This window comes from Babylonia areolata, chromosome 3 (assembly GCF_041734735.1).
Source record: "Babylonia areolata isolate BAREFJ2019XMU chromosome 3, ASM4173473v1, whole genome shotgun sequence".
Lineage (NCBI taxonomy): Eukaryota > Metazoa > Mollusca > Gastropoda > Neogastropoda > Buccinidae > Babylonia > Babylonia areolata.
This window is the reverse complement of record NC_134878.1, coordinates 10,075,091-10,100,502: the sequence shown is the minus strand read 5'-3', so window position 1 is coordinate 10,100,502 and position 25,412 is coordinate 10,075,091. Positions and strand designations below refer to the sequence as shown.

Sequence of the window (25,412 nt, the reverse complement as noted above, 5' to 3'; positions counted from 1 at the left end):
TTATACTCATCGCTCGCTAGAGATTTTTTATTTTTCATTTATTTTTTTAATATTGGCGTTCTCTCTCTCTCTCTCTCTCTCTCTCTCTTCAAGTGTGTGTGTGTGTGTGTGTGTGCAATCTAAATATATAATGGTAGCCTACACTCAGTGTGTAAACAACGGTTTTTTTCGTTTACAGACTGGGGGAAATGCCACACATACAGCCACACACGCAGAGTGACAGACACACATTCATTTTAGTATAATTATACATATATGTGTGTCACATAATTCATGTGTGTATATACCATACATCATTACATGCTTGTCTACAAAATGTGTTTTCAAGTTGTGTACAGGTATATCGTCTTTGTCATATAGGCTATGTTTTCCATGTATGCACACATCTGTTTCTGCCGTGTCTGTGTCTGTGTCTATCATTGCGTATCTGTGAGAGTGCATGTGTACCCACAGACGTGTTCAGATTCTTTATATGTGTCTTTAAAGCTCACAGCCACGGTGATACTGTGTTCATGTGCATGTATGCATGCTATCTTATGTATGCATACATGTTATTCATGAGTGTCCACCAAGGAACGGACCGAGGTTTGCCGGGGTTTTTTTTCCAAATCTTCTTTCTTTCTTTTTTAGTTTTTTTCTTCTTTTTTTTTTGTACTGTGCTTTGTCCAATATTTGGCACCGCACAGTTTTGGTAGCACTGATTACTCCCATGCCACTAATTCAAAGCCTGAGTCCCCCATACCGACACAGCCATAGCCGTGTTTGTCTGTCACATTCTCTGATGGCACAAGTTTCTCAGGAAACTATCCGGCGGTGTCAGGTCAGTCGCTTGGAGGCCACACACCAGAGGAGACCCCGGCTGCAGTGCTGCTGAGTTACCCCCAGTTGTGTACAGGAGTGCCTGTTCTGATTTAAAGTCGTATTTAGGACACCACCTACTAACATGTAACCCTACTGGCTGATGACAATAATAGGTTAGTCGCGGATCGAGCTAGACTGAGTGAACGATATCCCCCTGAGCAGCCGAGCGCCAGGAGACCGCCGCCACCACTGACCGTGACGTCTCTCCAACGACTGTCCCGCCTTAATCTGCAGCCGACACCGAGGATCTTGACAGGACTCATATCAAGCACGAAACTGGAGGGATATCAAAATTCAGGTTATCGTGAAAGCAAGGCATGAAAAGCCACTGAATTGGGGACATTGAAATAATTGAGAGAAAAAAAAAGAAAAGAAAAAAAAAGAGAACGATGCTCAGTCGTAATTACTGGGTTTCTATGGTGGTCCATTTTAGGTTTGGGACTACTTGACAAGGCTGTACTCTATGCTTCCTTTCATGATTATCCTGGCAATAACCAGGTATGAGAAATTGTAACACACTGACTTGCAGTGTACTGACGTTGGTCAGGAAATTTGAGCAACACACCAAAAGACACATCCGTGAAGAGGATAAATAGTCGATTGTAAACTCAGCTCTAGGTAGGAGCCGATAAGAAACCCACCTTGTGTCCTCAGTCCCAGGCATAACTCTGTGATGCTGGCCCATTTCACATGGCAGCTGGTGTGTGCACACTGTTGGTGTCCGACTCTATCTTCTTTTTCTGCAGTTCGTGGGCTGCAACTCCCACGTTCACTCGTATGCCAGTATGCTTGTGGGCTTTGGCGTGTATGATCGTTTTTACCCCGCCATGTAGGCAGCCATACTCCGCTTTCTGGGGTGTGCGTGCTGGGTATGTTCTTGTTTCCATAACCCTCCGAACGCTGACATGGATTACAGGATCTTTAACGCGGTGCGTAATTTGATCTTCTACTTGTGTATACACACGAAGGGGGTTCAGGCACTAAGCAGGTCTGCACATATGTTGACCTGGGAGATCGGAAAAATCTCCACCCTTTACCCACCAGGCGCCGTCACCGAGATTCGAACCCGGGCCCCTCAGATTGAAAGTCCAGCCTGTCGGTGTCTCTATCAATTTTGACCATGACAAGATCTCTGTAGAGACACAGATCAAGTGAGAGATGGTTTAACTCACTCAGTACGGCCAGTCCTCTCTTCTTCTCTACACAGACCCCTCGGATGTCCAGTGGGTGTCTGAATGACCCAACCTTTAGCTTCCGTCGTCAGAATTGTGGTATTCTTTGTCAACATTCACCTCTTTAGTATAAGAGCCTTCCGCTTGCAATGTTTTGATGATGGTAATTGGGGTCAAACGCTGTTAACGTCGTCTCTTTCGCCGTTCGTATGGAGAGAGTTAAGGAACATTTGACAATGATCTTTATTCAAGGCCACTACAACATTAAGATGGTTTCAGTGTCATCTGACTGCCGTGGCCATAGTTCAAGGTCGTACTAGTGACATAGGTCAAGGAGACTATGTCCATGAAATGGTTTTATTATTATTACTTGACCATTGCCTTGTTCCAAGGTCATTTTATTGTGAAAGGACAAGGAAATAGTTCCAGAAGTGTTTTACCATGACCTTGTTTCAAATATATGGTGACCTAGATCAAGGTGGTTTTAATGTCATGTGACATAGTTGTTGCAAAGTCACCATACAGTCACATATCAAAAACACAGTTTTGATGTCATCTGACCCATGACTTTTGTATACATGTAGTAGCATAGGTTAAAGCAGACGGCTTTAGTATTTGACCATGGCTTTCGTTCAAGGTCACTTGATCAAAGAGAAGGTTTAAATGATTGTGAAAAAAAACCCACTTTGATTAATGCAACTTTGATGGAAAGGTCTACAGATAAATGCACCAGTAAGAGCAAGTTCTCAAAACCCAAGCAGATCACACTGGTTTGTTATCATGCTATCATAGCAGTTTCTCACACCAGTATTTTTCACACTGGTTGACTGATCTGAGTTTCAGTTTCAGTTTCAGTAGCTCAAGGAGGCGTCACTGCGTTCAGACAAATCCATATACGCTACACCACATCCGCCAAGCAGATGCCTGACCAGCAGCGTAACCCAACGCGCTTAGTCAGGCCTTGAGAAAAAAAAAAGGTGAATAAATAATAGATAAGCTTACATAAATAAATAAATAATTATTATAATATAAAAAAGGTAGTAGTAATGATAATAATAATAAATAAATAAATAAGACAACAATGATGATAAATAAGCAAATAAATGTAAAACATGAAGACACACATTCACACATACACCCACACATGCATAACAGATATGCACCAAACATGCAGTTTCACAGATATGAAAGCACAGTCAAATACATATAAATGTACATGAGCTCCAACACACACACACACACACACACACATTACACACATTACCCTGCACCTCCTCTACCCCCCTCTTCCACACACTCATTTCTAGTCTATGTATCGCTGCTTCCACGGCACACACACATACACACACACACACAGATGAACACTTACTTGTACAAACACACACACACACGCCCATATCTCCCACCCCCAACCCCACACACATATATACAAAGATATATATATATATATACATATATACGTTCCAATATCCTGTTGCTCCCACAGTGTAGGCATGCATACACTGATCTGAATGAAATTGAACTTGTGGCTGCAGCTCTCTGAGTTCTTCAGTTTTGACAATTCAGTCACACGTTCAGCTGACTTCGAGGTCAAGGTAAGGGCTGACGGAACAATGTTAATGTGTGAATAACATCCCTTAGCAAGGTTCATGTATGGATAACTTCCCTTTCCATTTGTGGGTAGCTTTCCATGCAACCAAGCATTCCCACCTGGCCAGTCTGGAATCAATAAAAAGCCATCTGAAGACATTCAATGGTTTCTTAGTTGTTTTTAATCTAGAATCATCAGCTCCAGTGGTTGCATTCTTTGCTTTAAAATGGCTCTGTGTGTGTGTGTTTGTGTGTGTGTGTGTGTGTGTATGTCTGAGTGTGAGTGAGTGTGTGTGTGTGTGTGTTGTCTCTGTATGTGTGTGTGTGTTTGTGTGTATGTCTGTGTGTGTGTGTATGTCTGTGTCTGTGTGTGTGTGTGTGTGTATGTCTGTGTGTGTGAATACCCCCAACATATGCCTCCCACCTGTACAAAAACTGCCTTTTTCCTCATCAGCATTCTTCATTCATCAGATGTGTTTATGGCATGCAGATGCATACTTGTGCCATTTATAGTGTCATTTATAATGCAAGGTTGACTGGTCATCATGATGTAAGTAATGTATACCAATGAGTGATAAAACTTAAATGAGTTTATTTCAATAGAGTTAAGTCTGAGTGTGTGCAAGTGCCTATACTTTCCATTGTTTGCATTTCTAATTGATGCTGCTTTAAATATTCTATAAACAATTCTTTTGTTTTGTAGCACTGAAAATGTGTGTGTGTGTGTGTGTGTTTATGCATGTGTTATAGTGTCAGGTTATGGTTGGGTTGTGGCATCCCCAAGCCACAATACACTACCCCTTGTTTACCATCTCCCCCCATCCCCACTCCTCCTCCACTTGAGACTGTTGGTCACTGGAAGTCCCTTCCCTCTCCCCCCCCCCTCCCTCCATCCATCCTCCCTCTCTCCCAGCCCTCTCCTCCCCTGCTAAGCCCACATGCCTACTCTGTTGTTAAGCCACTTGCAGGCACCTCACAAACATAGCCAGAACAATTAGCCTCTCAGACACCACCTCAACTCCCTCCTCCCCCACTCTCCTCCTCCCTCCCCCCACCCTTTCCCTGCTGAAGTGTTTGTAGGGATTAGGACAGTGTGTGTGTGTGTGTGTGTTGCATCCTGGCGATGGGTCATCCTCTTCTGACCAACAAAAGGTGTCCGTTTGCAACATTTTATACACATGGTGTGTTCACAGGTGATGTGTCTCTAAATAGTAGACACAGACTAAAGTGTTGGGACCATTGGTCCATTGGGTTGTACCAGTTGGGAAAGCATGAATATTAACAGCAAGCTCACATGGCTGCAGCCTTTCCCTTGCTGTTAGCAAACTAGGGAGCCAGAGTGAGAGACTGAGGCTCCACTGAGAGAGACATCTGTTGGCCAGGAGGGCTGTGTGCTGCTAAATGCTAGCTACTCCTAACTGCTAGCTGCAAAGTTAGGATGTGCTGCTAAGTTAGGATGTGCTGCTAAGTGCTGTTAGGGAAATAAACACCTCAATTCATCTTACTAAAAGACCCTGCTGTGGTATGGGGAGAGAGTGGAGTGAGCACCTGTCCTCTACCTGCGATTCTACCATTCTGATACCCTATCCCTACTTCCTTCTATCTTCAATCACTCCACCCCTTTTTACACATGTGTGTGTGTGTGTGTGTGTGTGTGTGTGTGTGTGTGTGTGTGTTTGATAGGAAAACAAATACATTTGCAAACAGAAAGAAAAAGGTGGTACTGCTCTGTAGCAATGTGCCCTCCATAGGCAGAGCAGCTTGAATGAATTTCACACAGAGAAATGTGTGTGACACAAAAAAACAATACAATACTAGTAGTCTCCTATGGCTGTAACAACTGATCAGGTACTTAAAGAGTTGAACAGTCCATCTGAAAGTCCTGGGTTCAAATCCCTGTCACATCACCCTGTGGGTCAAGAGTGGAGATCTTTCCAATCACCCAGGTCAACAGCCTGCAGATCTGCACGTGCCTGAATTCCCTTCATGTTTATATGCATACAGAAGATCAAATGGGCATGGCGAAAATCCCATGATCCAGGTTGGCATTCAATAGGTTATGGAAACAAGAACATACCCAGGATGCATCCCCTGAAAATGGAGTATGGCTGCCCACATGGCAGGATAAAAACAAGCATGCACATAAAAGCCTATTGGTACATAAAGGTGCATGTGGGGGTTGTAGTTCACACACACAGAAGACACAAACGCAAAATTTCACATCCACCCACACTGTCAGGTCTATCTGATCATGGTGTCTATCCATTACTACAATGTTCATCATTACACCTTTCTGCACTGCTTTAGTCCTGCCGTTCTATCCATGACACCCTCAAGTCACCTCCTCACACTCCTCCACTTAGGTATTTCTGGACTACAACTCCCATGAACAATCATCTGTATGAGTCAGTTTTGTATGACTGTGACAGAGGCAGCCATACTCCATTTTGGGGTGTGCTTGCACCCTTGAGAATATTCACATCCAGTGCACTTGCACCCTTAACTATTCACATCCATTAACATTTTGCAGTACACTTGCACCTTGAATATTCATATCCATTAACATTTTGTAGAGCACTTGCATTCACATCCATTAACATTTTGTAGAGCACTTGTACCCTTGAATATTCACATCCATGAACATTTTGAAGAGCACTTGCACCCTTGAATATACACATCCATAACATTTTGAAGCACACTTGCACCCTTGAATATTCACATCCATTAATATTTTGCATCCTTGAATATTCACATCTATCAACATCCATCAATCCACTCCACTCACCATCGGCTCTGAACCACTTGACTAACAATTTTGTATCACTAATTTTCAAGTGATCACTCACATTTCTGAAGTGTGAAGGCGGATGTTGAAAAATACAATGCTGATGTATAAACCGGCTGGTAGGTGGATGTGTGTGGGTGAGCGTGAGTGAGTGCTGGGTGTGGATGGGTAGATGTGTGCATGGGGTGGGGGGGTGGGGGGGAAGTTGGCATGTTGAAAAATACTTTCAGGTGGCAGGCATGACTTGTCGGCACTGAGATCTGCTGTTTTATCGCTCCTCAGTTTTACTTACTTTTCACTTTGGTGAACCAACACTTTGCATGAAACATAGTGGACAGTCCTACAACTCCGCTTCTTCAATGTAACAGCAATTATGTAAAGCGTTAAATTTTTTTTTTTTTTAATCAGTAAGCATGTGAGTGTGTGTGTGTGCACTCACGTGCGTGCATGCGTATGCGTGTGTGTGTGCACGCATGTGTGCGTGCACTCACATGTGCATGTTTGGCACATACGTTTTAACAATTTTTTTTTCAGATGCTTCCACTTTCATGCGTACAACCAATCAAACTGAAGCCTTCTCCTTCATCTGCATTCAGTCTCAAACACATTCAACATTACTGACAATAACAAGTGTCAGTGTACAGTAAGCTAACTAAAGACATGTTTATTCATTAACTCACTCAGTACGGCCAGTCCTCTCTTCTCCTCTACACAGACCACTCGGATGTCCAGTGGGTGTCTGAATGACCCAACCTTTAGCTTCCGTCGTCAGAATTGTGGTATTTTTTGTAAACATTCAGGTCTTCAGTATAAGAGCCTTCCGCTTGCAATATTTTGATGATGGTAACTGGGGTGAAACGCTGTTAACGTCATCTCTTTCGCCGTTCGTATGGAAAGAGTTAAACAGTGCTACTTATAATAGTAATGACATTCAATATCTACACACACTGTGTCATACCATGTACACACACACACACACACACACACACACACTCAAGCACATACATATCAGTCTTTTCATTTTCCTATCGCAGTTTTATTTTAACAATAGTTCATTTAAATCTTATTTTTGCCATCCCAACCCTTACATGCAGTTTGGATGATTACTTTCTATTTCCAACTGGCAATACATGCCAGTTTTTAAAGTACAATCAATAACGTGATTGATTCCCCAATTTCAGAGTTTTAATACAAATCTTATTTTTTTCTTTTTGACGTGTTGATCTTTCTCTAGCTCATCATTTACTGAATTTTGCGGACTGCAATAGTATTTTGAGATTCTTATAAAAATCGATATTCTTTTTAAAAAATCTTGCACTGATTGTCATAGAAATTCTTATCCTCATACAAAATATATCATTTAATATAATCACATAAAAACTCTTCATTACCATGATATAAATAATTTCAAACACACCTCACTCTCATTTCATACTCTTTGATGTTTTCATTTAACACCTGTTTTGTATCAGTTCACACAAAGTAATGACTGCACAGAGTATCCACAAAACCAAGAATCTGGTCACACAGATGAAAGACCACAGTGATCAAACTGAGCCTTTTGATGCAAAAAGGGGAAATTTTGTTTTATATCCTGTCACATGTATTGGTGATTGTAGACATTTTGTAAGAGTATTGATTTTTACATTTGAGTTTTATCGTTTAGGAGAGGAGGGGATGGGGGAGGGATGAATGGTGAGTTGGGGAAAACTGGATAAATGCAGGGTAGAATCTGAAATAAAATTATCGAAATACAATTACAGAAAATTACTTTACGGACTATGTAAAAGAGAAGTCGTTAATCCAACGAGCGAAACAACTGATAATGAATGCAAAAAGTAAAAAAAAACTTCAACATTTGATGCAAGTTCCAATTCAGAGTGGAAAATTGCCAGGCTGGATTGCTACAATGACATGGTCAGGAGGCCCGTGTGTCTCAACGACCATGACAGCTATGTTGGCTGGAGCTTCAGCTGAAGGTAGGGCCACTTGAGCTGGACATTGACAGGTCCAAGAACAGAGAAGGAACAACATGTGATCACTGGTCCTCCAAGTTGGAGGGTGGACACTGGCTAACAACCAGGTCTCATAAAAGCAAACCCTAGATATACACCTGTGGTACGCAAACCACAACAGCAATACCGCAAAGCTGCTTGGTCCAGGGGGTGGGTCTGTGAAGTGAGATCGTGAGGGCTTTCAGGAAACTAGTCTGCCAACAAATTTTCTAATGACCAAGACCAAAACCAGATAGGGACCATGTACGTCAGAACCCCGAATGAAGTGTGTAAAAGAGCACACACAAGCTGCAAATCAAACGGAAAGATACAACCTCGAAATTCCTGGCCTCTGTGAAACAAGATAAAATGCCAAAGGACAGATTAGACTCACAAGCTGATATCATCTGGGATGTTTTCTTTTTTTCCAGACAAGAAAATCCATGAGCTAACCTGGGTTTCCCATCATGGAAAGACCAAATATGGGTGTGGAAATCACAAAAAACAAAATGGGAGCTTGACTGGCCACTCCCAACACAAACCTCTAAACGACATCACCAGACAGTCACTGGAGTGGAACATCCAAGGGAAAAGGGAAAAGAAAGCAAACAGACCATGGCAAACATGGAGACGATGCATGGAGAATAAGGGGGCAGCCCAGAACCATGTATGCTGGAGTGTTGTTGGGGCCCTATACTCCGCAAGGATTTCAAAAGAATGTCAGGTATGTCAAATTACATTGGAAAAAGAAATCACACAGCTGTACATGTTCAGCCACTCTTAAAACAAAAGCACTGATATACCTGTGATAAAGTCATGGGTAATGAAACAGAAGATCAATACTGTTGCTGATAGTGTAACAGCATAGTGGTTAGAGCACTGAACTTTCAATCTGAGGTTCCCGAGTTCAAATCCTAGTTGGGTGACAGGCGGAGATTTTTCAAAGGTCCCAGGTAAAGATAATGTGCGGACCTGTTATTGACATAATCCCTTTTGTGTACACACAGAACTCCAAACCAAAAATGTACGTTAACGATTCTGTCATCCATGTCAGTGTTCAGTGGGTTTGGAAACACAAACATATGCAGCATGCACACACCTGAAAATGGAGAATGGCTGCTTGAATGGCAGGGGAAAAAAATCTTAGGTTTATTTAGATTTATTTGTATATATCAAATAATTTCTTTACGGGAGGGGTGGGCTTTAATTTCATCCACATGTGAAGAAGATTAGATGTCACTTTACAGACAATGGAAATACCAACACTGAATGTTGCAATCTTACTACAATAAAAATTTTAAAAGCACATCAACAGAATATGGCACTAAAACTATCGTCATGTTTCACCGCCACTACATCATCACTTTTATTGCTGAAACAACTCACAAACGAACACCACTGATTACTTATTCTCATACTTTTAGATACCTCTGCGATCAAAATCACACACAACATGAAACAAGCTGCTCAGGCGTTCAGCTTGAATCACTACGTTCATGGAAGAAGAACCAAAGACTGAACACAGTTTTTCTTTAGGGTTGACAGACCAAGGACCTCGCTTAGGAAGAAGAGCAGCAGCACACTGTTCCAAGCCGTCAGCACTCTATGTTTACAACTCATCATGCAGGATTTTCTTCTTCTCCTGAAATCAGAGGGGAAAAAAAGAAGAAGAAAATATGTAAACGTAGTGTTCAGTTTCAGGACAACAGCTGAGTCAAGTCAGTCCATGTTAAGGGTGCACATGTTGCTGCTGGGGAGAGCAGTTTTCAATCACAGCAAAATCATGACAGATGTTTGATAACGTTAGAAAATTTCATATACATACACTCACAGACACACAGACACACACACATACATACATATATATATATATATTCATATATAGAGAAAAAATTATTATTTTTTAAATTTACATATATATTTTTTTCATATTTACACACACAAATAAAAGCACAAGTGCATGCAAACACACATATACACAGCACAGAAAAACACATCTGTGACCACAATTTTATATGCATAACACATTTGTACCATAATTTCTAGCCTTTTGGGCATAATATGTCAAGGCCCAAAGATTGGCTAAAGACAAAAAAATTTTTCGTGCAAGTCCTACACAACCAAAACGACATATCTGCTGAACATCCTGAAAAGTCCGAGTCCTCCACATCAGACACAAACTGGGACAGGGTGGATCGACATGTTGCTTTCTGAATAGTAGTAGTAATAGTAATAATAATAATAATAACAGTAACAATAGTGATAATAACAGAGATAATAATAGTGATAATGATAAGAAGAAGAATATAAAGTACCCTTTCATTATACTTTCAAACCTCTCAAAGTGCTTTACGATAACATGTCAGTCAAACACACACACACACACACACACACACACACACACACAGAGTTGTGCCTTCTGATAAAAAGTGGGGTCAGATTTTGATACAAAAAAAAAAAAAAGTTGTCACCTATGGCACAGAAATTACGGTATGCATAAATGTATATAAACACACACATGGACACACGCACACACACACACATGCACACATTTACATATCCACTACAAGCCTTTGTTTTCCAGGTGCCAGAATCACGGTATGCATAAATGTATATAGAAACACACACGCATGCGAACACAAGCATGCACAACAAACCTTTGCTTTCTTTTCTCTTTCTGCCTTTTTTGCAGGGAACTCATCATCCTCATCGTCCTGAGGCAGATCCTCCTCTCTGATCCCTCTCCTTATTGCTGGAAAAACAGAGAAAATGGAAATTCAATATATTTGAAATACTGGTGGTTCTTTTTTTTCAGTCCCCAGACAAAATCACCAAGAGACTGGTTCTGTATTCTTGCCTGAATTTTTGTTTTTTTTGTTTTTTGTTTTTTGCTCTGACAATGGCTGAGCAGATTTCCAGTGACATTCACAAATTTTGACTTCCATCTCACCTCATGACATTAGAGAAATTGTTACTTTACTGTAAATGATACAGAATCTAGTGTTCTTTAGACTGCCTGTTATCCACATTCTTCTTGCCCTGTTTTAAGTGATTATCAGTTCTTCTTCTTCTTCTGCGTTCGTGGGCTGCAACTCCCATGTTCACTCGTATGCACACGAGTGGGCTTTTACGTGTATGACCGTTTTTACCCCACCATGTAGGCAGCCATACTCCGTTTTCAGGGGTGTGCATGCTGGGTATGTTCTTGTTTCCATAACCCACTGAACGCTGACATGGATTATGGGATCTTTAACGTGCGTATTTGATCTTCTGCTTGCATATACACACGAAGGGGGTTCAGGCACTAGCAGGTCTGCACATATGTTGACCTGGGAGATCGTAAAAATCTCCACCCTTCACCCACCAGGCACCGTCACCGTGATTCGAACCCGGGACCCTCAGATTGACAGTCCAACGCTTTAACCGCTTGGCTATAGCGCCCGTCAGTGAATATCAGTGAACTAGAACTCTTATCACATCAACTCATTCTACCCCAGAGCTACATGCCTGCTACAACTCCCCTGAACCAGTACTACATAAGACCACTGCAGAAAAAAAAAAACTGGGTTGTTCACTGGAACAGCGAAAATCAATGGAGAATTGTTGATTTAATCTGTCAAACAAAGCTTCATTTTCATGCTTCCAGAATCCGTAAATGGATCAGCCTAGAATGCCAACTGTACCAAGCAAGAATTATTGAAATCAGAATAGTGTGTTGGTACAAGAATATTTGTACCTGGTTCACAGGGGAAGTAAACATGGTACGAGTTTACTGGTACCTGGAATAGAATGAGTTAACTCGAACAAAATTTTCATTATTGAAAGCACACTTCACTCACCTTCAGCCTTTCTGGCCTTCTTTCTGTCTGCTCTGTACTTTTTCCAGGCCTCCTCGTCTTCAAGGGCTTTCTTCATGATCTTCTCCAGTTCCTGTAGAGACACAGACAATGGGTAGATGCAGTTTCTGACAAGTACTGACTTCACTTCAGCACAACAATAATGACACCACTGAACACCACCGAAGTGACTCAGCAGCAGTGCAGGGTCTCCTCTGGTGTGTGGCCTCCAGGCGACCTAACATCGATGGTTCCCTGTGGACTGCCGACGCTGGAACTGTGACGGACGAACCCGGGTGTGGCCATGTATGGGGGAATCTAAATGAGCGGCGTGGGAGTAATGCCACTGAAACGGCGCAGATGATGGGGCAGCAGAAAAAAAAGAAAAAAAAAAAGACACCGTGGGGATCCAGTCTGGTTTTTGAGACCATGCCAAAAGGGATGTACCTTACTATGCTTTTCTTTCACAGCACATCCCTGAATCAACCAGGGTTGACAGATACTGACATCAGCAGTGTTTGTCAGGAAATGTGAACAACACTCTTAGAGTACATCCAAGACATCTCAGTGGCATTCAATTGTATGATCTTCTCAACATAGCACATAGCTTTCTCAGCTCTGAGCAAAAGCTGTCAAAATCCCACAATGACACTGACACAGTCCAAGAAGGAAAGTGGGAGAATGGTTAAGATGCTTATCTGCCAATACAGCGTCAGTGAGGGTGTGGGTTTGAACCCCTGTCTCGCCCTTTCTATCAAGTGTGACTGGAAAATCAAACTGAGCAGCTTGTCATTCTGATGAGGCGATAAACTGGGATCCCATGTGCAGCATGCACTTTGATTGATTGATTGATTGATTGATGTGGATACTTATATAGCGCCTATCCTCGGTCAGAGACCAAGCTCTAAGCGCTTTACATACACGGGGACATTTGCACCACAGGCTGCCTACCTGGGTAGAGCCGACTGACGGCTGCCACTGGACGCTCATCCTTCGTTTCCTGTGTCATTCAATCAGATTTCAGACACACACACATACACACTCAGACAGACATGAAACATTTTACGTGTATGACCGGTTTTTGTTTTTTTTTATTTACCCCGCCATGTAGGCAGCCATACTCCGTTTTCGGGGGTGTGCATGCTGGGTATATTCTTGTTTCCATAACTCACCGAACGCTGACATGGATTACAGGATCTTAAACGTGCGTATTTGATCTTCTGCGTGCGCATACACATGAAGGGGGTTCAGGCACTAGCAGGTTTGCACATATGTTGACCTGGGAGATCAGAAAAATGTCCACCCTTTACCCACCAGGTGCACCGAGATTCGAACCTAGGACCCTCAGATTGAAAGTCCAGTGCTTTAACCATTCGGCTATTGCACCGAAAAAGAACCTGTGGCAACAAAAGTGATGACCTCTGGCAAAATTCTGTAAAAGAAATCCACTGTGATAGCTACAGAGATATATGTGCATGCACTCAAGACCTGACTAGCCCACTGGGTTATGCCCAACAGACGTGGTGAAACATAAGGATTTGTCCCAATGAAGGGATGCCTCCTTGAGGAACTCAAACTGATCTCATCACCTGCACCACGGCTGCTGTTCCGCAACGCTGTTCCGCAACGCTTCAATCTCTCAACTGATCCAGAATTTCATAGTATCCAACTTCACAACGGTGTTGTGTTTGTATGTGAAAATGAAATATGTGAATGAATGTGTGAATGCTTTCACTCAGTCACCACAATAACAGATACTTGACTGGACACAAAGTTGTGAGTTCAGCTTGTATTACTGCCATGTTGTGGAGCCTCTCTTATTCTCCTACAAAACATCTTTTTACCAAAACCAAATATCGGAAGGCTAAGTGAGAGCACTGCTTATTAGTATTATCATGGACATGACAAATGGCTGAGAAGAAATTGCAGTAAACAAGACAGCTTTTCTCAGGCAATAAAAGACCTGGTCAATCTTATCAGAATGTTGTAAACAACTTTGATAATAAAAATTAAATAAATTAAAAAAAGAGCAAAGATGGAAATCAGTGCAGAGCAAAGTGAAACACGATTCCAAGTAACATTAATGACATACCCTTGTTTGTTCAAAGTTTTCAACTGCATGTACTTTTGCGTAGCTTTCATCGTCAGTGATCAAAATGTTGTCAAAGATGGTCCCAGCTTTCACCTGAAATGGAAATGTTGTAAACATGTGACAGACATAAATGAATACACCCTGGTAATAACAGGGTACATTAACACATAATGAATAGCTGCACCCATCTCTCTCTCTCATCCCCTTTGTCTTCTCAGTCTGAATGTTCTGTATGTTCCTAAGACTGAAATGAACAGGCATCATTAATAAAGTATCAAGATCCATAATTCTGTGAAACCATTAACCCATTTGATCCTGGGCAGTTTACAGTCACATTAATACTGAAGCACAGAAAACATACTGGTTTTCCTCCAAATTATGTGTGGACACACCCAGAAGTATTGTATAAGTTAATTCCATATTTTTGCTGTGTATGCATAAATAGGAACGTCAAAACCATTTTAACGAGACAAATGTTTATGCTGAAGCAATGCTCGGGTGCAAGGCTCAATGAGTTAATGACTTACATCACCAAAAACATGACAACCATAATCATGCTCCCCCTTTCCTGTACTTCCCCTCACCCCTCTAGCTCTCTCTCTTTCTCCCCGCTTTCCTTTCCTTGTACCATCTCCCTGTTCAACAAGTGCGTGCACATTTGTCTGATGTATGTAAGTATCTGAAAGCTGTTAAGTACAAAACCCATATGGGCAAGGGAATTTTTCGCTGGCTTAACTGACTAGGCAAGTAAAAAAAAAAAGTTCATGTTGAGCCCTGCATTATCATGGACAGACAGACAGAAAGAACATACACAAGACATACAGATAAACTGACAAATAGACAGACAAGCATACATAACACAACATACACACATACATTATTTGTGAAACAGTACAGTGCATGAAAAGTGCAGACCAACAGCCCTTTCATCATTCTGAATATGGCTTTGCAAAGATTGGAGGTGGGTGGGGGGCGGGGGGGGTCCAGCCTTACACACAACAGCTCGCTTACCTGCCACACGTCGATTCCTATAGCCCCAATGTCCGGAAAAGCGTACAGGTTTTTATCAGGCTTATAGTCAGGGTTATCAGCCTCTTTGGGTAACCACAGTCCCTTGAAGTTGGGGTTATCAATCTTCTTCTGCTTCCACTCGCCCTGTCCAGACAACCTGACATGTTATTTTTATTTAAAGTTAAAGGTTGAGTGTCCTGTAGCCTTTTATGGTCACGGGAGCAGTGAAATTGAAGTTCATTTCATTGAGGGTTCGGCAGTGATGGCAGGACCCAACTCTCTCCTTCCCCTGCTTTAACTCACTCAGTACGGCCAGTCCTCTCTTCTCCTCTACACAGACCCCTCGGATGTCCAGTGGGTGTCTGAATGACCCAGCCTTTAGCTTCCGTCGTCAGAATTGTGGTATTCTTTCTCAACATTCACCTCTTCAGTATAAGACCCTTCCGCTTGCAATATTTTGATGATGGTAACTGGGATGAAACACTGTTAACGTTGTCTCTTTCGCCGTTCGTATGGAGAGAGTTAACCTCCTCCAGTTTAGTTAATTAAGGAAAACAATTGTTTAGAGCAATATTCTATAATCAGACAAACAAACAAAAAACCATGATCAAATTATGAATAACATATACTGTGAACAACTGGGTTTTTCATTGCTTGGGCACTGTGATGTACACGACTGGATCTTAATGTTTTTGGGTGTTTACTATTGACACTGAATTTAGTATTTACTTTTGATACGTTCTCTTGTCAGGAATTCATCACGATTGCTTCCTTAGTTGGACCAAACTGCTTGTTTTGATGAATGATTACATATATATACTTTTTTTCTTCCTAAATTGGAATTATTGTAATTGTAAAGCACTGATACAAAATCATTTGATAAGCTGCTACATAAACAGAATTATATTTCTTTTTCTTCATCATCTTATTATTATCATAAGCAGCTATAATGCAAGATTACCAAATAATCTTCATTGGGAATTTAAAACAACTCCAGAATATGAGAAAATTACCAAATAATCTGCACTGGAAGTTAAAAAAAAACAAAAACAAACCCAACACAACTCCAATATAAAGAAAATGTGACACAGTATGCAAAAACAGGGCTTAAGAGGAATCTATCATTTTTGACATATATGTACTTTCAGAAAGTTTTAAAATAACACATCAATATACAAAAAACAGAATTGATCTATCTATCATAGTTTGTTTTGTTTTGGTTTTTTTTTGGATAATTTTTTCAAAGTTTGTGTGCCCAAAAAGAAAGAATGGAGAAATCGGCTCATGAAAAAGACATACATTTGCCTGCTTATGACTTTAAAACAAGGATTATTTTGGACATGCATGAAGTGTCAAAAAATTCAGAATTAAGAACACTATAAATTTCTGTATGAAAAAAGCATCTGAAAATACTTATTTTCTCTCTCTATTGAAACAAAGTCAGACGGGCGCAATAGCCGAGTGGTTAAAGCGTTGGACTGTGAATCTGAGGGTCCCGGGTTCGAATCACGGTGACAGCGCCTGGTGGGTGAAGGGTGGAGATTTTTACGATCTCCCAGGTCAACATATGTGCAGATCTGCTAGAGCCTGAACCCCCTTCGTGTGTATATGCAAGCAGAAGATCAAATACGCACGTTAAAGATCCTGTAATCCATGTCAGCGTTCGGTGGGTTATGGAAACAAGAACATACCCAGCATGCACACCCCCGAAAACAGAGTATGGCTGCCTACATGGTGGGGTAAAAACGGTCATACACGTAAAAGCCCACTCGTGTGCATACGAGTGAACGTGGGAGTTGCAGCCCACGAACGCAGAAGAAGAAGAAGAAGAAGAAGAAACAAAGTCAAGAATGGCAAATGGAGGAGTGAAGTCATGTCATGAGAGAGCAGATTCAACGGCGACAGTGAATGTTCAAATGAGAGACAAAGGCTGCATCTGTGTTTGAACAAAATTATTTCCTGTAATGCTGATGAATCTTTTGAACTTCCGCTTTTGATCCCAGATCAAAATAACATCAGAGTTTACTAACTGCAGTCATTAAGTGTGTTGTCTCATAATCAGCTGATATAATTTCAGAAAATTGCAACTTAAGTGAAATAGTGTGCAGCAGTACCAAAACAGTTCATGCAGCTAAAAACATTAAAAATCACTACAGTTTCAGCAAAGTTGCATGCTGAAATACTTACCGACAGCAAAGCTAAGACTACAAAGATACGAAATTTGGAAAAATCTCGATTTTCATTATTTTGACCCCAATAACATGCTTGTGCATAGCTAAGAATAGCTGGCTGTGACGTAACCAGGATTTTGAGTGCTGCGTGACAAAATTACCAAATAATCTGGATTGGAACTTAGAAAAAAACAAGCCCAATATAACAGAAAATTATCAAATGATATGGATTTGAAGTAAAATAAATTATGAATAAGTAAAATAAATATCTGGATTGGAAGTTTAAAAAATACAACCCAAACATAAAGAAAATTTCCAAAGAATCTGGACTGGGAGTTTAACACAGAAGATGAACTGAATATAACAGAAAATTACCAAATAATCTCGATTAAAGATTCATTTAAAAAAAAAAAACAAACCCTGCAGAGCCCCAATACAACAGAAACTTACTAAATAATCTGGATTCGGGATCATTGGAGGTTTCCATTTGCCCTGAGTTTCAAAATCCCAGTCTGGAGGGATGGTGGCATAGGGATCAGGGATTTCTTTCGGCTGGTCCCAGTCCAGTGGCTTCTTGTGATGGGGGTCATCGATCTTTGGTCTGTCGTCCCAGTCAGCTGGCTTCTTTTGCTGCACACACACATATGCATGTTCACACACACACACACACACACACACACATGCATGTTCACACACACACACACACATATGCATGTTCATACACACAAACACACAGACACACACACACACATGCATGTTCACACACACACACAGACACACACACACATGCATGTTCACACACACACACACACACACACATCTAAATTTTAAAAACAATCTCTTGTCTGTCTGTCTGTCTCTTTGTCATGTTGACAGTCTGTTTGTTCAGTGTTCATTTCAGTGTTACAATTCAAACTATGGTAAGTAAATTTTACACTTCATGGAACTCACACAACGAAATGGTACACTATGTTTTACAGAGTACAAAATTCTTGTTTCACTTTTGTTTATGCTCTCTGCTTTATATTTCAGTTTCTCAAAAACAAAGTACAAGGAGCTTCTATTAGAGGTGAAAATTTACTACAAAAAAAAAAAATACAAAGCATGAAATTTTATTTTTGGAATCTTATTTGAACTGGAAATAATCAAAATGAAGAATATATTAGTTAATCATTATAATTCTCATAAAATTAACAAGTAAAAGATTTTGGAGCATGGAAAACATAACTTTTGTCAACATTGGAAATAATATATACCACAGCATGAAACAGGCATTTATGATAATCACAACTGCATGAAAAGGCAATTGTAACAAAGTACTTGCTGACAAATGAGACAGGATATACATCAGGTATGACAAGTACTGCAACACACTGATAATATACATTCCAACATTACATAAAGCCAAAATAAACAGTGCACATCACAAAGGCTGCAACAACATTATCGTAACAAGGGCAACATACATGAACCTTTTCTGCAAGGTTTAAAAGTGTGTACTGTGTGTGTGTGTGTGTGTGAGAGAGAGAGAGAGAGAGAGAGAGAGAGTGTGTGTGTGTGTGTGTGTGTGTGTGTGTGTGACAGTGTTGAAAATAAACCAACAATGCTAACACAGTTCAAGGACCAGGTAACACACTGTATCACATAAGAAAACTAGCTGAATCACAGCAATTGTTGACACAATGACAGTTTTGGACCACAGTGCACATGACAATAAATTTCAAAGGCACAATATATATATATACTGCTCAAAAGTTTTCCAAAGACTGAAATACAGCTGACAGAAAAAAAAAAAAAAAAAAAAAAAAAAAAGAGAGAAAAAAACAAAGCCACTATCAATGAGATGCAACACTGAAAAAAGGCAAAGGAAAATATTGTTATCAAGCACACACTTATGGTGTGTTTTGATTGAGTCAGTGTAGATCACATGGATGTACCTGCATATAAAAATATGATCCATATATAAAAATCAAACACATGTTGAGGATATCACACACCAAAGCTGCTGATACATAACCACTCATAATCCAGAGGATGGGGCCTTCTCCTTCTTCCCTAGATCCTTAAGTTTATGACACTACACTAATTTTGCACAAAGAAAAGAAACCACTTTTTAAATTCTGGGCTGGAATATGTGAAACATACATTTACAAGCACATACACATACAAACATGCAAATACAGAAACAAATATGTCATCAGAACACTTTCAAAACACTTTCCACACCAAGAGCAATTTATATCAAACATTTGAAACTGCTATTGCACAAGATATTTTGAATATCAGACAATAATCCCATTCCTAGTCCCTTGGGCCCATCAGTTTTACTTCTCAACTTCAATTCACTTATTTCTAAGGTCACTGAAGCCTTTTGAATCAGTATGAGGAGGATGCATATGCATGTGTATGTGTGAAGGTGTGTTTGCATGTTTTACATTTATTTGTTTATTTATCATCATTGTTGTCTTTTTAATTTATATATTTTATTTTATTTCATTTATTTATTATTTTTATTTTTTTTTGTATGCTTACAGTTGACTTTATCAAGTTTTTGTGCCTTATAAATATTACTATTATTAGTAGTAGTTAAAAAAAAAAAAAATTATGTATTTATCTATTACTTATTTATTTATTTATTTGTATTTTATTTATTTATTTTTTGTTTGTTTGTTTGTTTTGTTTTGTTATTTTAATTTAGTTTATTATTTTTATTTATTTTTTTTTATTTATTAATTTTCATGTATTTTTATTTTTATTTATCTTATTTTATTTTATTTTTTTTTTCTCAAGGCCTGACTAAGCACGTTGGGTTACGCTGCTGGTCAGGGCATCTGCTTGGTAGATGTGGTGTAGCGTATATGGATTTGTCCGAATGCAGTGACGCCTCCTTGAGCTACTGATACTGATACTGAGGTTGACTCTGAAATCAACACTTTAAAACATCATTTTTTAGGTCCACCTGCACATGTATATCTTTCATTCTCTGTGGGATGTTTTCTACTGAAGCAAAACATATTGACCTGTACCCTTGCTAAGGTATCAGAGCTTTCCAAAACATCCGAGCAGTTTATTTCATCACATGAACACAAACAACAGTATATTTCAAGAAAGGGACACAACACAAAGGAAGACGGTGTCAAACACAAAGAATAGTGCTACATAATACAAGAAGTGTCCATGATGGGTTTGCCCATCACAACACAAAGGAAGACGGTGTCAAACACAAAGAATAGTGCTACATAATACAAGAAGTGTCCATGATGGGTTTGCCCATCACAACACAAAGGAAGACAGTGTCAAACACAAAGAATAGTGCTAAACAAAACAAGGAGTGTCAATAATGGGTTTGCCCATCACAACACAAAGGAAGACAGTGTCAAACACAAAGAATAGTGCTAAACAAAACAAGAAGTGTCCATGATGGGTTTGCCCATCACAACACAAAGGAAGACGGTGTCAAACACAAAGAAAAGTGCTACACAAAACAAGAAGTGTCCATGATGGGTTTGCCCATCACAACACAAAGGAAGACGGTGTCAAACACAAAGAAAAGTGCTACACAAAACAAGAAGTGTCCATGATGGGTTTGCCCATCACAACACAAAGGAAGACAGTGTCAAACACAAAGAATAGTGCTACATAAAACAAGAAGTGTCCATGATGGGTTTGCCCATCACAACACAAAGGAAGACAGTGTCAAACACAAAGAATAGTGCTACATAAAACAAGAAGTGTCCATGATGGGTTTGCCCATCACAACACAAAGGAAGACGGTGTCAAACACAAAGAACAGTGCTGAACACGACAAAAAGTTTTTCCATGGTGGGTTTGCCTACAGGTATCTTCCTCGGCAGCAAGAAGTCCCAGTCGTTCTCCAAGTCCCCAACCTCCTGCAACTTGTTATCGATTAGCACTTCGTACGTCCTCTCAGGGCGCACGATCAGAGTGTACAGGTGTGTGAAGTTGTCATTTCTGCATAGGATGTCTTTCTTACACTCCAGGTTCATGCCCTTGTACTTGAAGATGATGTGCAGCTTTCGCTTGACATCGCAGATGTCAGGTCCTGTTACCAAAACCATCAACAACCAAACAGTCTTCCCCTGTCTCAGAGTCCGTATAACTGACAAATTAAAGAATATAAAAAATAAAATAAAATAAAATTAAAAAGATGAACACAGCAAGTATTTAAAACAAGTATATACTGTGACAACTGCAGTAATAAAAAAAAAAAAGAAAAGAATTCATGGTGTCACATGAACGCCATTTGCATGGGTCTGCCAATAATGCCTTCACCACCTTTTTGCTGCAAGAGGGGAAAAAACAATGGGCAGATATATCAATTCAGCACTGAATTCCTGACCTGATTCAACTATGCTTGCATTTTCACTTAGACAAAAAATCATGCAAGATACAACAGCAGTACTGAATGACACTGAAAGATACTTAAGCTTTTTTCCAGCGTTCGAAACTTCAAAAGTTCAATATAGTACCATACATACAAAAAGAAAGTACTACAGAAAAGTTTGTTAAAAAAAAATAAAAAATCTGTCCTCACCAAACATGATGAGGTAGGGCGTTTCACTGTTCAAATCCGTCTGATTTAGCTGTGATGAGAACAGTTTGATGTACATGCCACCGCACTCAATCTTATGCTCTTTCTTCACCGAGAACTGGATAACTAGCGTCTTGTTCTCATTGGTGAACTTGTCGAACTTAGCAGATATCCCGAAGTAACGGTTATTCGTGGAAGTTTGCAAACCTGAAAAACATCACAGGTAAAACACAGAACAACGAACACGTGAGGGTGTATGTTTATATATATATGTATGTGTGTGTGTGTGTGTGCACGTGTGTGTGCACATAACCAAAACAGTACAACTGAATGAAAACAAATACAATGCTTATTGGGATTAATGGAAAATATTTTCTTAAAGTGTAGTCTTCATTTACAACAGGGAAAAACAGATGACAAAGGAGATCACTAACATGCACATGTGTGTGTGTGCAACTGTCTGTGAGTGTGTGTGTGTGGGTGGGTGACTGTGTGTGTGTGTGTGTTTGTATAGATTCTATTCTTCCTTTACTTTAATATCTTTTCATTACAAGTAATATCAGATGGAGATAAAGGGGAATATTGATAGAATTGTAAGTGTATGCAAGTGCTTGCACGTGAGGGTGTATGTTTACATATATGTGTGTGTGTGTGTGTGTGTGCACGTGTGTGTGCACATGTATGTGTGTATGCATTTTTGTGCATGGTAACGCTTGTCATTACTGTGCACTTTTGCTTTTATTTGTTTCACATTCACACACTCACATCATCTTCTGGTTTACAGCCTTCCGTTGTATTTTTTTTTTTGTACTGTGACTTTCCACATAATCATTGGAAAGGAGCAAGAAGATGAATTGTGTGGTGTGGCCACTATAGTACTCCTCCCAAAACTGAAGGATGTGGATGTCAATGTTACTCAATAGTACTCCTCCCAAAACTGAAGGATGTGGATGTCAATGTTACTCATACCTATATAGCACCTATCCTTGGTCAGAGACCAAGCTCTCAGCACTTCGCAAACATTTGCAGAACAGGCTGCCTACCTGGGCAGAGCCAACTGACAGCTGCTGCTGGTCGCTCATCATTCGTTTCCTGTGTCATTCTTCTTCTTCGTTTGTGGGCTGCAACTCCCATGTTCTCTTGTATATACGCAAGTGGGCTTTTACGTGTATGACCGTTTTTTAACCCGCCATGTAGGCAGCCATACTCCGCTTTCAGGGATGTGCATGCTGAGTATGTTCTTGTTTCCATAACCCACCGAATGCTTACAGGATCTTTAATGTGCGTATTTGATCTTCTGCTTGCAGTATACACACGAGGGGGGTTTAGGCACTAGCAGGTCCGCACATATGTTGACCTGGGAGATCGGAAAAATCTCCACCCTTTACCCACCAGGCGCCATCACCGTGATTCGAACCCAGGACCCTCAGATTGAAAGTCCAACGCTTTAACCATTCAGCTATTGTGCCCGTCCCTGTGTCATTCAATCAGGTTTCAGTCATGCACACGTGCACACTCATACAGACAGTGAAGGTACCCATCTTTATATCTATAATTCAACTCACAAAGTAAGTATTAAATTCAATAGTCACATTAATGGCTCCCTCTTTGCTGTGCTATGTTACAGAACTGGTTTGCTAACTTATCTCTGTTGTACTCTGTTAGTGAACTGGTTTACTAACCTCTGTCTTTCAACGCATCACCGTAAAACGTCCCCGCGGACAGTTTGAACTTTCCTTGTTTTTTTCCATAGTGTTTGGACAGGACCCATCTCTTCTCCCAGCCATCTATTGAAAAAACAAACGAACACTTAAAAATATAAACAGAAAGAAAAAGAACCAAAAAGAATTGTAGAGTCTTTTTTTGTTTTGTTTAGTACAATACTTACTTACACATGAATCAAACCAATTATGTCAATATCTAACACACATTTTGTAACTAAGTCAAACTCAAGTCTGTGTCCTGCATCTCTGTGAAACGTAAGCCAAGGCATGTCAAATGCGACTGAAACGTGCACTCTGTGCACAGCCTGCAACTTTACTGTGCCCACAAATGTATATAAAAAATTATAAATGAAAATAAATAATAATGAAAAAACATAACATATATAATTCACAAACACGAGCAACACCATCTCTCTGTCTCTCTCTCCCTGGATCTGGATCTGGTAGTGTACGTCGCTGACGTCACTTCTCTCTCTCTCTCTCTCTCTCTCTATATATATATATATAAACAAATATATAAAATAAACGATGCAATTCAAACGCTCGACTCCTGCAATAGGAGGATCTCGCCAACTACTTTCACTTTTTTCGCACGTGCAACAACACTGACGCACGTGACGCACAAGGTCTCGTATGCACATGCGCATCACCACACACCGGAAGTTCAACATCTCCATGACGACACTAAAAAGATAATTTCAAAAATAAACAGGAAAAAAAAAAGGAGAAATTTCCATACCGTCAAATTCCTCTTGGAAATACACCTTCATGTCGCGACGAAACCGAACGTCCTTTGTCGGGTGGATCTTGGGTTTCGTACCCTTTGTACCTTTGTCCTCGGCTGCGACGGAAAAACGCAGAAATACCAACAGGAAAACAAACACTTTCACGGTCTCTTCCATCCCCATGGCACACTGCACGCTCTGCAAAGTTCTGTCAAAGCGGGCATGTCATTTTTCTTCTTCGAAGTGCGGAGTTTTCCGGAAATGTGTTTGTTGTTCCAGTTGGCTTTCGCTGATTCGCTCATTAGAGGGATGTAGACCAATGAAATGTCACCACTTGTTGTTTGGGACATCCCGGCGTGGTGTGTTCATGCCGCGCCTGGTTTCTATTTTCCCTGCAGTTTTCTCTGTTTGCTGTTCTCTCTCTCTCTCTCTCTCTCTCTCTCTCTTCTTGTACATTTTGCACACACACACACACACACCGACTCCCGGCCCGCGCGCGCGGGCAAATAAATTATTTGTTTGGGTTTGTTTTCACTGACGTTTCACGAACCGTAATTTTGTCCTTGTGCAAACATCCGTTCAGCCGTGTCAGTGCTTACATGTTTTCAATCGTGTATCTTATTGCTTTGTGCCCTGCCGCCACGTCATTCTTTCGTTTTACTTAGTCAGTCAAGTTGCACGTGCAACGCAGGGCGAAAAGAATCATGATCAGGCTGGTTAAGGCCGCCGCCTGTAATAATCTGTGAACCAGAACTTTGAGCGAAATGCATGATTTCAGTTGTGATCATCGGAGTGTATTTGTGCGTTTTTCGGCATCAGCAAATAACGTGTAATGTATTTTACTCGTTTAGGTTGTGTAAAAAGTGGAACACGATGCAATCCCATTAAAGAATTTCACA

At 40.4% G+C, this 25,412-nt stretch overlaps 1 protein-coding gene across 1 annotated transcript; it reads right to left on the bottom strand.

The window, feature by feature from the left end:
* Window positions 1-9,697: 9,697 nt before the first annotated feature.
* On the bottom strand, window positions 9,698-24,747 carry LOC143280433 (calreticulin-like). The gene is made up of 10 exons (XM_076585073.1): window positions 24,528-24,747; window positions 23,747-23,851; window positions 22,068-22,271; window positions 21,349-21,575; window positions 17,963-18,142; window positions 15,342-15,485; window positions 14,331-14,423; window positions 12,242-12,332; window positions 11,060-11,154; window positions 9,698-10,044 (listed from the first exon to the last, which is right to left on the bottom strand). The coding sequence occupies exons 1-10, from the start codon at window positions 24,694-24,696 to the stop codon at window positions 10,012-10,014; spliced, it is 1,341 nt and encodes a 446-aa protein (XP_076441188.1). The 5' UTR covers window positions 24,697-24,747; the 3' UTR covers window positions 9,698-10,011.
* Between the last annotated feature and the right edge of the window lie 665 nt (window positions 24,748-25,412).

Coding starts and splice junctions, on each gene's coding strand:
- LOC143280433 (XM_076585073.1), bottom strand. CDS start 24,696: ATGGGGATGGAAGAGACCGTGAAAGTGTTTGTTTTCCTGTTGGTATTT. Junction 15,486..17,962: donor TCCCGAATCCAGATTATTTA/GTAAGTTTCTGT, acceptor TTGTCTGGACAG/GGCGAGTGGAAGCAGAAGAA. Junction 12,333..14,330: donor AAAACTTTGAACAAACAAGG/GTATGTCATTAA, acceptor GTGTCTCTACAG/GAACTGGAGAAGATCATGAA.